Source organism: Melospiza melodia, chromosome Z, assembly GCF_035770615.1.
Source record: "Melospiza melodia melodia isolate bMelMel2 chromosome Z, bMelMel2.pri, whole genome shotgun sequence".
Lineage (NCBI taxonomy): Eukaryota > Metazoa > Chordata > Aves > Passeriformes > Passerellidae > Melospiza > Melospiza melodia.
The window spans coordinates 46685861-46700800 of NC_086226.1; the positions used below are offsets into that span (position 1 = coordinate 46685861).

Here is a 14940-nt window from a genome sequence, read left to right on the forward strand (position 1 = left end):
TCTTAGACTCTATCTCAGAGAATGTAATTGAACTGTAAGACCAAAATCAGTAAGAAAGACTTCATATTTTCATAAGAAAACTGCACCTGGTACTACCAAAATTAAACCGTAAAAGGCAAAAAAAAAACCACCACAAAACCACAAACAGAAAGACTTATGAAGACATTAGTTTCATCTAAAACAACCAGTGCTTCATGGTGTAAGAGCTATGGCTGTATGTTATGTTTGAGAGTGTCGTTTGGATACAGCAAACGTTATTACTTAGGCATAAACAGTGCAGAGCATCTGGCTTTCCTGATAGCATGTATTTATTTTATACAAAAGAAAGCACAACTGACTTCTACTTTCAGTTACACAAAAAAAATTTAATCTTAAAATGAATACAGAAAAATACAACTATTGGTATGTAACTCTGAACAGCTTCTGTTTTATTTTTCTATCACCTTGTGAAGAAGAAATTGCGAGGCAAATTTAGTGACAGTCATCAAAGAGATGAAAACCCAAATCAGGGCTGTACATTTTGGCATCATGCTAAACCCCAGAACAGGCAAGCAACAGTAACCCTACTCTCCCTGGGGTAAAAAAAATAAACAACAAAACAAAACAACAAAGAAAAAAGGTGCCATGAGAGAAAACCCTTGATGTTAGGAACATGCATTTGTGCAAATGTCAAAAAAGCACCCTGCAAAACAACAAAAAAAAAAATAAACCCCAAGAAAGCATCCAAAAAACTCCATAACCAAAAACAAAACCATACAGTGCTACAAGCAAACAAGCAAGACAAAAAAAATCTCAACCAAAACACACAATGATTTTCTGCCCAGTCAAAAAGTACTTACATGTTCAGTAGTATCATCATATTCCCACTAATTTACAGTAAAGGAAGTCGAAAGGAAAAACAAAAGAAATAAGGAGATTTGTAGCCTGGTTGAGATAAAGTTTTCTTCTTTATAGTAAAATGAATATTAAAGATCTCTGAAAAAGTCATGTACAGTACGAATTATCCATGTAGAATCACATGAAATTTGGTTATGAAATCAGGCCAGGCATTTTTAATTCCATTTTAATTTCATTTCTGTTTTCCCTAAAATTCAGCTACTTCTCTTTCAATGACAAATAAAAGAAGTAATGAATCCTCTTGTACCATGCAGTACTATTTCACAATAGTTTTTTATTAAAAGTTACCAAAGAAGAATAAAGGGCTACCTGATTTATTTAAACAAGTTACCAGGCTATATACTTCCATTTCCTAAACTAATTCAATGCATTAAGTTTTGAAACCACACAGATATTTTACCATCTATGTCTTCATACCTGCACTACCCTTGTTCACATGTATCACAGAAGGACTACAGGCAGGAAGGAGTGGTGGGAAGAGAAAGGAGTTAACTATCATTCCTGAAACAGTGGCAAGTGGGCTGGTCAAAGCCATACTTGACAAAAGAAGAAATACAACTTTTGCCTTTATGATATTTGGACTGCAATATCTCATCTAGTCTCCAGTTAATGACCTTCTAGTGTTTAAAATCATTTTAATCCCCTACCAGAGAGAGGCTGAAAGCAACAATTTGCGAAAAGAAGAGAACCAAAGCACACCAGCATGTTCCTTCCCTTCCCACTTCCTGATCTACTTTCATCTTTGTCTCCACTGATTTTAAACTGTAAGAACACCATGTTTTCCAAAACAAGAAAGTAAGTACTGGCAGCAAAGTCCTCCAGAAACAGACACAGTATTTAGCAATTAGGGTCAAGAGCTGCACGCAGGTGTAAGAGACCTATTCTCCAAAGAGGTCTCCGGACATCTGAAATTCAGAACCAAAACTGAAGAAAAAAAAAGGTAAAGCCCTATTTGTTTACCCATGTAAAATGCTTACAAAACAGATTTTACTCTTTGATTTAGGTTAATAATTTCTGTTTATTTCCAGTCAATCCAGTCATAAACTGTGAGCTAGCAGTGAGACGCGTAATGCATAACAGTTTCCCACAGGATGACCCCGTCAGTGTCAGAAGCTTTGTAAATCTTAATTTTTACACAGTGCTGGTATAACTCAATCAGTAAAATCCTAGTTTGAGAAGCTTTTAAAACTGGATATTTTCATTATCTCATATTCTCATAATTTCTAAAATAGGTGGGAAATTTTGCAATATAAATAACCACATACCTATTCAAACTAAGTTCCTTTTATTTTAATTTTATTGAAGCTCCTGATATGAATAATGGAAAATATAATAACTCAGTGGTTTCTAAAGTTACATTAAGAACATTAATTTATTGTGAACTGCATAGTAAGGTGCGTACAGGAGAGAAAGAGAGATTCTCCATGCAATCAGAGAAACACTGTAATAACAGGCTAACACAGGCTCCTAATGATCCTAGGCTCTCCACTGAAGCACTGAAATAGGAGATGGGTGGATCAGGCCATTCACAGTTTACTACACTAACTCTGGATCAGATCACCCTGATGCTTTAGAACTTCAGAGGGCATGTTAAGTCTCTTAAGGTTTAACGGAATCAGAACAATGACAGAGCCTAGCATTTAGCTGCAGATCAACAGAGAAGAAAGTGTCTTGTTTTGGCGCAAGAACCTTTAAATGCAAGTGTTCTGAAAAAAAAAGTTTTGGAAATAGACACAGAAAACGCTGGCTGTTCAACAGAAAGAAAAAAGACCCTCAACAACGAAAGGCAACTCTTAGGTACATGAAATGTTTTTGCTGTGACCCAGGGAAGAAGGGAGTGTCCCAGTTACCTGTGCATCCGCCAGCATGATGTCCTTCAGCATGGGCTGGCCCTTTGGCTCTCCGTTCTCCATCCTCACGTAGTGCACCTGGTAGCCTCGTATCTGGCCGTGCTGCTTACTGGGCACAGGCGAGCGCCACGACACTTTAACAGCAGTGGAGTTGACAGCCTCCACCTCGACTTTGCGAGGAGGACCACTAGGAACTGGAACAACATCATTGGACAGAAGAGAATTACAGCCACCTGTCCCACCCATGCCTGTCGCTTTTTTAAAGAAAGAGCAGACTCACTATGTCGTCTTTGAAGAATACAAATCATTCAGCAAATGAGGATGCTCAACAAATCTGCTCTACCTTTCAGTGAAAAGATCAAAAAACATGACTGATGCAAAAAATGGAAGAAAAAGGAGTATTAGAGAAATAGAAAAACATGTAAAAATGTACAAAAGCCAAGGAAGATGCTTTGAGATTCAAAGCATTATAGTACAAAGAGAGATTTTAATCATTGAAATAATAATACTATAATAATAACAAAACCACAAAAGATTAAAAAAAAAGTTGCCCTTTTTTTTGTTTTTCAAGTTCTATGTTTTATTTTGGTTTGTTTTTTCCTCAGGATAAAAAGGAGGCTGATTACAAGGCTGTCTTCTGTCACTTTCAAGAATGGAAGAAAAGAAAATGTGTGGAGCATCAGTTTTCCAAGATCAAAAAACAAAACCCAAAAAAAACAACAAAAAAAAAACCACAACCCAAAAAAACCTCAAATCAAAAAGCACAATATGGAAGAAGAAAGCAGCTAAAAAAAACCAAAAACAAACAACCAAAAAACCAAGACCCGAAAAAAAGTTTATATACATAACTGTTTAAAAATGGCAATGACTGTAAAATCAAGGAAAAGGCAGGAAGTTTTTTCCCTAGGAGTTATTTTTCATTAAAGGAGGAGAGCAAGAAGGATACATATGGGCTCAAAGGAGCAGAAGATTCATGTCACTTGCAAAAAAATTTTCTGATTAAAAAATACAAAAATACCAAATAGAAAAATGGTGTAGAAAGAACAGTCTTTGAATAAAAAGCTCAAAGGGTGAAAATATCTGGTTATATTCGGGGAAAAAAAAAAAAGAGCAGAAAAAATTACGGTTAGCCTATACGAAACACAGCAGATGACAGAGTCATAGAGGTGCAAACTGATGTAGTGGAGGCAACATACCATCTTCATCTGTCCGAATCAATACTGCTAAGCTCTCTGGGCCAGGTCCAACATCAGTGTGAGCAGTCACAGAGATCCGGTACTCAGTCCACTTTTCCAGCTGTTCCAAAAGGTACTGGGTACTGTCCGAGGAAATTCCCAAAATTTCATGGGGCTTGACATCTTCTCCATCAATTCCAATGTACTTGATGGAGTATGCAGTGATAATGCCGTTCTGTTTTTCCACCGGCGGAGGTTTCCAACTTACCAAAATGCTAGTGGAGCTGGGGCTTGTGCAACTAATGTCTTGAGGAGGAGCTGATGGCTCTAATTTCAGTAGTGGGTTAAAGGAGGATTTGAGTGGAAGGATAGAAGTGATTGAAAAAAATGAACAAAAAGAAAAAATAAAAATAAATAAAAGAGAACCAAATGAAAATAATAATTAAACAAAAAAAGTAGAAACTCAAAAAAGCAGAACGTCAGATAATCGTATGCGCCTTGGCTTATTAACATGAGGAAACTGAAAATGAACAGGTCAACTTAATGGTGAAAAAGGATGTAGGGGAAATATATGAAAATGAAGCCTCAAAATAATATTACCTACCTGTAATTAAAAATCTTCTTGAAATAAAACAAAAACGTGATACCTCTATGACTACAGATCTATCTTTGCAATCCTTGCAATTAGTGCAAGCTGTAACAATGTAAATAACATGTGACATGTATTTACTTACAAATTTTGACATCCCCTTCAAGTAGCTTTACTTTCCTTAAGACAGAAAATCTTTAACAGAGCTCCTAAAAACTTGCAATAATTGCTAGAAATTGCTCCATAGGTTGCCATTTTTGCAGCCTTTCCACTCTCATAAACAAATTACAACTTTTTTTGATTTTTTTAATGAGTCTGCCTGACACAAGTTCAACCATAAATTACATTCAAAATTGAAAGCATTTACTGAAACATTTATTGTAGCTAACATACTATGAGCATGCAGTCCATAGAAGATGACGAAAGTCTTAGTCAAAGATTTACCTACCAGGAAAAAGTGACAGGCTTGTTGATTCTGACTGTAACTTGTACTTACCCTAGATCAGCTGTCAGTTTTATTTTTTTAACTCCTCTTGGAGACACCTTTGCTAGCAAAGAATTAATCCTACCAGTAATGTATATTATTTCTACAGAAAAGAAAAAAAATCTACCCCAAACAACACGTAAAGAAAGCAGGCATTCATTTTACAAAGTGAGTTTATAAGCTTGACACTTCAGAATGTGAGTTTCTGACTTTGTTTCATCTCTTGTCAGCAACACCAGTTTTCCAGAGCAGAAATTTCACCTTTACTCATTTGTTCTCAAATGATTACGTTAGCGTATTTACCTTCCCCAAGCTTCAGAGCATCTAAGCATGCATGTCATTCTACTGCTTTCAGCGAGGCAAATCTAGTACTGAAAGTTAGGTATGCATTTATCTGCTTAAACGCACTTTGACTTACCAAAATCTATGCTTACTAACAGATCATTCAGAGCACCAAAAAAGGAGCCATAATTCAAACTCACTAGCAGAAGGAGGGGATGTGAACTCCTTTCCTATTTCTGCCTCCTGTCTTGTAAGAAAAATATATATGTTGTGTGCAAGATCTTTTTTCCTCTCTACATCCCCCTCTCCACCTTTTCTTTCAGTTTCTTAAGGGAAAAAAGAAACAAATGGATACTTATATTTACTTACAATAGTCACATCAAACAAAATTAAAACAACAGAGAAGGCCTAGGACCCTGCTGTGACCTACTGCATTTACACATGTATCCTTCGGTTCCCTACAGCTCTTTCTACAGGGATCAATGGCTTTTTACTCAGTATGGTACACTGCTCCTCCAAAGGGAAGATAGGAGGGAATTTACTAGAATTTCAATTAAGTAGAGGAGGTGGAGGGAAGAGCAGATGAGAATTAACACTTTTTGGGTTATTTTTATAGACTAATTCAGTACTCAGCTACTCAAAAGAAATGGATCCCTTTCTACCATTAACTTGTGCAGGAAGTGAAACACATGTAAAATGTCCCTTAAGGGTCTTACAAAAAAGAAATAAATCCCTGCAGCATCTCCCTCTGATACAAAGATGAAAGGCAGTGGCACACTCTGGTGAATATTGCTAATAAAATCACAGAAGTTTATTAATTTTTAATCCATTATACTCTGAAAATGCAAAATATTGCACTTATGTAACTGAGGCTAATTTGAAGGCTTACTTTAACCAGTTTTATCAACGCATATATATTTTTCTTAACTGCACATTTTTAAAAAACAAATGTCATCTTTGCAGCAAATAACTTGGATCTGACCACTGAAATCAACTGGATTTTGCTACTATCTGAAGACACGAGGCTGAGATAAACATAACATATTCTTATATGCAATAAGAGAAAACAGCAATGTGCTTATATAAGGAACATAGAGCCTTGGCTCCTAGATGTTTGTTTTGTATGCAGTCTAAGCAATCTTCACTCAATAAAGGATAATGACCACTCTAAATGTTGAAATGGATCCCAGAATAAATATATACCTATTTCTTAATCAAATTATTCATTCTGAATTACTAAACTGAAAAATTGCCTTGCCACTATATCTAAAACTAACTGTGTTACATGTGCTTTTTTGTGCTTAGTCCAAGTGCCCTAGAAATGCTTCAGAAACAAATTTAGCTTTGCTTAAAGGTGAGCCGCACTGTGTCTCCAGTCACACTAATTGATATTAATACATAACACTAACAAGGAATGATAGTGCAATCACCTGTCATGACTGCAAAATAAAAAGACTAATGTCAACTGAGAAACTGAATTTTCTGTTTTGAATTATCTTACTTTAAGAACAGGAAATTTAATTTAAAACAAATACAAATAGCATTGTACTAAGTTTTTCAATTACACACTGTAATGCAAACTGTCAGGAAAACCTAACTTCTCAGGCAAGAATAGTCCTTCTGGACATCATAGCTGATTGTTTTAGTTAAGTCTTAATTTAAATGTTTTAAGATGAATATACAAGTTCCTGACAAATTTTTATATCCCAAGGTAGAAGTGACTGAACATCATAAAAAGCCTAGATTAAGAAAATTTAACAAAATCAGAATAAGATACTACAGAAGAGTTGGTAAGAAATATCTGTTACAGTCTGAAGTATTCCACCTGATCCACTTCTTTGCACTTTTTTGATACAAATGTTTGCACTTTAGGGAGATGCTGCAGAGACAACCTAAGAAGTGTGCAGAGTAGGAAGGTGGAACTCTATTGGCTAAGGACTTCTATTAATGTACACCTACTGCATGATACAACATTTCACCTTATTATAAAATAAAATTTCCTTATGCCAACATTATATTGCCTCCTTAGGCACAAGTTTATTTGGGTTGCTTTTTGAAACTATGTAAAAGCCACTCATATATGAAGTTGATACACCTCAGAACTTCATATTTTAAGCATTCTTTTGCTGTATCAAGCCACATGAATATTATATTTTGCTTTTTTCTCTGTTTCTGTCTACCTGGGCTACTGAGATTAATAGAAACAAAGAGAATAAATATTTAAAGGAAAGACACCTACTTGACTGCATGGTTCTGGCTGAGATTTCTGCTGTTGAGGCACCCAGGCCTTGAGGAGACCGTGCAGCTAGGCGGAACAAGTACAGGCTGTTTGGCCTTAAGCCTTGCAGGCGATACGATGTAGTAGGTTCAGTGGAAACCCGTTGCTAAATGTAGATTATAAGGGAATGTCTTGATTAGTATTCAGAGACTCTGATTTCCCTATGTTGCCTGTATGCTTTTGTACTGGGATAAAACCACAGAGAAAAAAATAAAATTCAAGAAAATAAAGCAGAACAAAACCAAACTAAACAAAACCAAAACTGAACATTTTCTCCTGTTTACACACGTTAAGTCTGTCACCAGGCTAACTGCTCAGCTTAACAAACCTAAATATCAAAGCATTTTCACTGAAATAAGTTACTAAAATATGAAATTTAAACCATTGCTGTATTTTATGTCCAACTTATTAAGGATGACTTAAAAGATGTACAATCTTGCCACTTACTTCCTCCCCATGCTCTCCATCTTTGTAAACCAGTTCATAGCTGGAAATGGTATCAGACCGTGGAGGTGTCCAGGAAAGCAGTATGCTCGTTTCAGACTCAGGTTCTGCTTTGAAGTTCAATGGTTGACCAGGTACTAAAGAAAAGTTGAGCAGTGTTGCCAATTATTTACTTGGATACTTCAATATTTTCAAATGTTTTAAAACGTTATCCGAATATGGCATGCAATATCAATTTTATTTATCTTACTGAACTTAAACAAATGTATTCACAGAACTATGAAACAAAATTATCTAAGCACAGAAAAAGTAAAATGATACATTTAATTCACCTGTTAAAAATTATCAAGGATTTCAAACAAACGAACTGAAATATAATTGAAGAGATGTCTGGTGATGAATACCACCAATCTAATAACCTATATGTGAAATGGCAAATATATACATCCATATATATGTGCTGTATGAGAAAAAGCTAATACAACACATGATTAGCTGAAATAGTCTAGAATAAAGTGTTAAAACTCTTACATGCATTTCCAGACATTACATTTTTTTTCTCAGCTCATAAATGAAAGACAGTAAACACATCCTGGTCTTTAAGATGATATCCTCATAAAAAACCCGCTTGTTTAACCTGAAGTAGTTATAACCTACTGAAGAGACATTCAGCTAATTTCTCATTAAGTGAAGTATTTCCACCCTTAATGACTGGTATAATAAGAATATAAGAATAGAGCGACAACACTTTCTAATTGCAAGAAACATAATGCACTTTTGACTGCACTAGTCAATAACATTCTCTGTGGCTGTATCTTGTGCAATGGTCACAGGAATTATCCACACTAAATGTTATCCTAATTTGCTTTTTCAAATGTGAAGCAAATTATAAGGTTGACTATGAAAAGACAGGAAAACATAACTATATCATTGGATTGTGTACAATAGTTTTGGCACCCAAGTTCTAAAACATTACTTCCAATTAACAGTGCCATTGATAAGGCATGAAACAGTTTTCCACAGCATTTCTAGCTGTTCAAGAATAAAATGTGAGATGCTCTCATTTTTTCAGGGGAAAAATAAATAGATGTACTTCTTATAACACACTGAGAAGAGGTGTAAGAAGTAGGATGTGACAATAATGATGGTTTCACAAACATTTATCAGAATTCTAAGACAGCATTACAAGTATGTTCTTTTAATACAGTAAAAGACCTAAAAACTTCAGAGAGTTAACTGTTAAAATAATTTGGTGTTTTCATTTTTATCTTCCCCAGACTTCTACAGAATACCAATTTGAGGAGAACACTGCCCTTAGGTATTCTGGTGCAGATTTGATATCTAGCTTTCAACAAATAGAACCTTTATACATGAGTTGCATATTCTTCCAGCTCCTGAATGGACTTTATTAATCAATGAGAGAGAGACAGGAGACCAACTCTTTAACAGGAATAAAAAAGGACAGGACTAATTAGATGTTTTTCTAAAAGGTGTCTGGTCTCAAAAGAGAACACTGCCTGGGTCCTGCAAAGTGCAAAGAGGAAATGATCCCAAAGCATGGGGAGCCATTAGAGGAAACATCAACTAAGTGTTTGTGACAGATTCTAATTTTGCAAGGACAGGCTGCAGGGCTGGCAATGGTCCAGCTGGGAGAACGGACGGCTCTCAACAGCACGCCCAGCAGTGACAGAAGGAGTGGAAGAGATGTAGCCAGGCTCTTCAGAGAGTGTGGCAGGTGCGAGGCAGTGGCACAAGCTGAAAACATGTGAGGCTCAGGAAAATGCAGAAATGCAGCCAGGGCCTAAGGAGGTTGGACCATACCAGCCCTGGGACGTTTTACACATCAAGTGGGTGAAGCCCTAAGAAGCTCAGTCTGACCCCAGAGCTGAGCCTGCTCTGGGCAGTGGCTGTGGCTGGACACCTCCTCAGATAATCATCCTGCCAGCCTGGTTGTCCTGTAATGCTATGATCTGTGCTTAATGTATGGATACGTGAACTGTAGAACACAGCCAGGCAGTAATAGTAAATGATCAGTCAGTGACTCATATGAAAGCTGGTACCATCTGTTGTGATAAATATGGCAGCAGATGGAGAACTAAGGGTATTTCCTGACTCTCTACATGTTTTAAGACCCTCACTCTCCAAGTATTCCTTTTAGAAAAGCTCGAACCCTTTGTCATCTTGGGTCTGCAATTCTCAATCATTTTATAATACAAGCTGACCGGACTTTTTCAAATGCTGTTTGTCAAAATAATATCTTGCTTTCAAATTTAATCTCCCCTTGGATTTTTTAAACACCGTTAAGACAACTCTGATGCTGTAAACACTGACAGAAGAAAAAGGTGACAGGGAAGTCTGCATTGCTCCAAACAGATAAGAGAAGATGACAAAGAAAGAAAACAAAACCAAAATAACAGAAACCAAACACACCTTATTGCCAATAAGCTCTGGTATGAACCCAGTGCCAAAGTAAAACTCAATGAGTTCAATAAGAAACCAGCTTTGCAAAGGACGATAGATTGATCAAGAGAATTTGCAATCAGTAGGAAACCTAAAGGGACCAAGAGTTTATGCTTCTGATTTCTCTGAAAGAAACGTGAAACTCTACAGAGGAACTTTTACAACTGAAGACCTACTGTGCTCCAGAGTTTTTGCTTTGTAAACAATATACATATTTTTTGAAAAACAAGTCCTAATAGAATATAATTAAAAAATAAAATGGCTAACATACAAAATAAAAAGTGCACTGTGTAACATACAAAATAATATGTGCACTGTGTTCTCCCTGTCTCTGCTACAACTGAAATAATCTCTTCTAATGAGTCTGAAGATACCTGAGGTTTGCAGTATCAAACAAAGAACCACCGCACTCAAAATAATTAACTACTATACATTTCAGATTTTAAAAAAGCATAGTATATTATCTGAAAAATAGTCAGAAATCCATAAATCACTTTTTTCAAATATTATCTCTAACTGACATAGTGGGAGCCCTGAGAATAAAATAAATGTGTCAGAGAGTCTTAAAGACAGAGTCCACCTGGTCCTGTCTAAATGACTAAAGAACAACGTGAAGAGATAAATTATCAGTGTGTGAAGCTAAGATTCTCATTACTGAACTCATCTTGTTAGCATTTCAATGAAGTAAAATAGAGACTACAACACTTAACAAAAGTTACCTGTGCATTGATAGTAGGGGAGTTATTCAAAAGCTGAAATAGTCTTTTCTACCTGACCAGAAACGTCCCTTGAGGGAACAAATGTCCCTTGAGGGAAGTTTTAAAATACAAGTCAGTTAAAAAGCTATCCTATACCCCACCTCAGCATCAATATATGTAGGTATCTCAAAAGGGGATGCCACAAGGATGAGGCCAGATTCTTTCCAGTGGTGCCCACAGAGAGGATGATGAAGTGGCCATATATTAAACCACAAGAAATTTCTCCTCAACCTGAGGAAGAGCTTCCTCATATAGAGGGTGGCAGAGCACTGGAACAGGCTGCCCAGGCAGGTTGTGGTGTTTCCCTCTCTGGAGACACTCAAAACTCACCTGGCCATCTTCCTCTGTCACCTGCTCCAGGTGACCCTACCTTGGCAGAGGAGTTGGACTGGATGATCTCCAGAGGTTCCTGTCAACCCTAAATTTCTCCCACCTGCTTTCTTGCTTTCTGAGTTTCTAGGTACATGCTCTCAACTCTTTTCATGTGGAAGTCCATTTCATGAAATGCTGCAAAAGACAGCAGGCTAGGACTACGGGGTTTGAGAGACATCAGGTCTCCCCATCCATGTGCTCATGAAAAAAAATTAATTATCTGGTAAAGTAGCTAGCTTACTACAACACTACTTCAGAACAGTACTTCCTTGCTACCAACTCCTTCTCTGAACTTCTAATCTTCTTTTACCACAAGAGCTCCAGAAACATTAATTTTGTTGAATCTAAGGCTCCATTTATGCGCCCTGCAAGTCAGATACTTGAGCTTCTCATTACTGTCCTTCTTCCTAGGTTCAGAGCATTACCCTTTAATAATTATAATAAACCTCAGTTTTCAAATAATGGAGAATCCTTCATTTAAAACTAATATGTTTTGTGTTTTAAATTTTTTCCACTGAAACATATGCTAACAGGTACACATTCACTTCCTTGAATATTTATTAATTTTTTCCCCTAGCTCTTTTTCCAGTAATTCACTATCCAATAGACCTTGTGTACTCTCTCCTGTCTTTCTATCTAAGCTCAGAAGAAAAACAAGATTCACTTAATTCCTTTACTAGCTCTCCTCTCTTTGCAGGTTAAAAATTAAATGAATACCCAAACTGAGGCAGTTCAAAACTCCAAATTTTCTTGGTACACACAGAATAAATGATGTTTCTTACAACCAGTTTAAGCCCAGAAAGGAGTTATGAAAAGTGCGTCCTGAGCAGCTAAACTGGATGCAAACAAATTTTGTTTTCTAACAAAGTAAAAAAAAAACAAAAACAGGAACAAGACCAAGACCAAGACCAAGAACAGGAACAAAAACAGAAACAAAAACAAAACCAAAAGAAGTATCACCCTAAAAGTTATATCAATCTTCCTTTATTCTAAAATTTGGTAAGTCAATTAACCTATGTAACAGACCAATCCTGACTCCATCCTGAACAGATTTTAATCCTTTGGCCCAAAATGTGGAGTAAAGGTTTTCTTAAATTTTGGAATTGGTTTCCTTTTACTCAAAAGGCTCAGCTCCACAGCTCTTTTCTGATTACAGAATCTGTTAAAATTGGGTCTTTTTACCATAAAGAAAGCCCTGCTGAAAACAACTGGCAATATGACATGGCTTTGCCTTCAAATGCTTAAGAAAAATACTGAACACCACAACTGAAATTTTTGGGGTTTTTTTTCAGTGTCTGGTTGTCTGAAAAATATATCCTTCACTTCCCTTCAAACTACATGCTCCCAGTCAATATTTTAAGTAAAAATCTAAATTTCACTACCAGCAGAGTTTCAGCTGATCTGCAAAGAAAGAAGCCATTCATACACCCATTTCAAAAGAGTAATTCTGCTATACTAAAAAAATAACAATTCCTCTGAACACTATTTTTAAGAACAAATTAGTCATTTTTATAATCTCTCTCCAAAGATCAGAATACACTTAAAGGCAGGAAAACTCTGACCCATCTAATAGAGCCTGTAAGTCACACTTGTCAGCAACATTTTCTTTTACATATGCTCTAATATCCCCAAAGTGAGGGTTAAGCTAAATATATATATATAATGGCAGGCTTATTTGTTTAAAATAAAATCAAGCAAATGTAATCAGCATCCCATTCCTACCTTAACTCTTTTAAAATGTTTCCATTAAATCCATTTTCCCTGACCTTAAATGGCACTTTATATTCGCTTTAATATTTGGAATGTGTTTAATCTTGAAAGATTTTAACTAAAACAATCATATTCAGATGTACATAAAAGCAAATTGGAAAAGAAGGGCAAGGAGGGCATTTTTTTCTATGATGTTCGCTGAAGAGAAAATACTGGATAGAGAAATGGGCAAATCCTAGTTTTTAACCATGCCCTGAACTGGAAAAGTTCACTAGACTTTTGTATTTTCTATCTCTTTTACGACTTAAAATATCTGTATTTAAAGTAAAAATATCAGTGCTTAAATATGCTTCCTGTATGCCCCATTCTTTGTTTTCTTTCAATTTCTTTAATATAGTCACAATTAAACACTGAAATAATGTACTGAGAAACAGTCCAGCACTGTTAATGTTGTTGTAATTTCTTCAGATTGCAACAGTAATCAGAAACAGATGGGCATGCTTACTTCTCTGAAGTGACCTCAGAAAGTAATGTAACTTGGGCCAGTCCAGCTGAGCCTCAGTGCTCATTATTTTGATTCCTTCATCCTTCACTGAGGAAGCCACTGTCAGACACTTGCTAATCTAAGAGGTTTGCAGCTGAGAGTGAAAATACAGATAAGGAGCTCGCTAAACCTTCTTCTGGAAAAGCCTCATGAATGTGGATTCAATCAGAAGTCAGATGTCAATATAAAAACCAGCTCTCTGAAAATGGTTTCAAATGCCAAAAGTAAACTGTGGTGCATATATTGACAATTGCATGTGCAAATTTCGTAACTTTGTAACTTAGCTGAGATACTGCAAAGGGTAACATCTAGATCTTAGTGCAACACAACACCTAGAATGATTCCAGGACAATACATCAATTTCTGTCGTTATTAAATGCATGTTGGTAAAATGCAGAAGTAGAAAGTGGATGAAACATAACTGTCTACAGTTATACTTTAGAGATCTGTTTTTAAGAATTGGAGGGATGCTAAATTCTGCAACAGGAAACTTTCCTGTACTAAAAAATTCAAGTACTATTATATATTTCTAGGAAATCACTGACCCACAGTAGTACTTCATACAGCCTTCTCTAAACTGCTAGACAAAAGGACCTTTTATTTCTTATTGCTACAATAAAACACTTTGTGCAGTGTAACTCTACCAGAGCTTCTCACTTTAGATTTCATAAAAACTTTTCTGCCACATTTTTTACTGTGCTTGCTTGTCCTTTACTAGTAAAACTAATTCATGGACCTAAAAGTTCTTGAACAGAAACAAAAGAACCTAACTGCAAACATAAACCAGAAAAAATAGTGACCCTATGGTATGCATTTTGTTGGGGCAGCTTTGATTTGACTTATAAATCCAAAGTGTACAAACCTACTTGCTTGAACGTACACAAAGATTTGTTGTATTTATTGCTCTCATGTTTTCTGTGTTCTCAGAATCTTTACCAACTATTTGAATACATATGCAGTACACATACATTTCAAATTTCCAAAAGCAACATTCCCTAAAGTGGTTCGGCATAGGAGAACTGCATGTCGCCTGAAGAAAACCCACCAAAACCCACAACTAACATCTCAAAACAAGCTATAAATAATTACTGAGAAGT

At 36.1% G+C, this 14940-nt stretch overlaps 1 protein-coding gene across 20 annotated transcripts in view; it reads right to left on the bottom strand.

Moving 5' to 3' along the window:
* Nucleotides 1-14940, bottom strand: part of PTPRD (protein tyrosine phosphatase receptor type D) — a 1164217-nt gene that overhangs the window by 118060 nt on the left and 1031217 nt on the right. For 10 of the 20 annotated variants that reach the window (XM_063180601.1, XM_063180599.1, XM_063180598.1 and 7 more), the window contains 5 exons: nt 8003-8136; nt 7517-7661; nt 3944-4249; nt 2748-2941; nt 840-866 (listed from right to left, as the gene is read on the bottom strand). In XM_063180601.1, the coding sequence (XP_063036671.1) occupies nt 840-866; nt 2748-2941; nt 3944-4249; nt 7517-7661; nt 8003-8136 (806 nt within the window). The remainder of the gene's footprint in view (nt 1-839; nt 867-2747; nt 2942-3943; nt 4250-7516; nt 7662-8002; nt 8137-14940) is intronic. The other 10 variants (XM_063180610.1, XM_063180609.1, XM_063180606.1 and 7 more) reach the window with 3 other exon arrangements.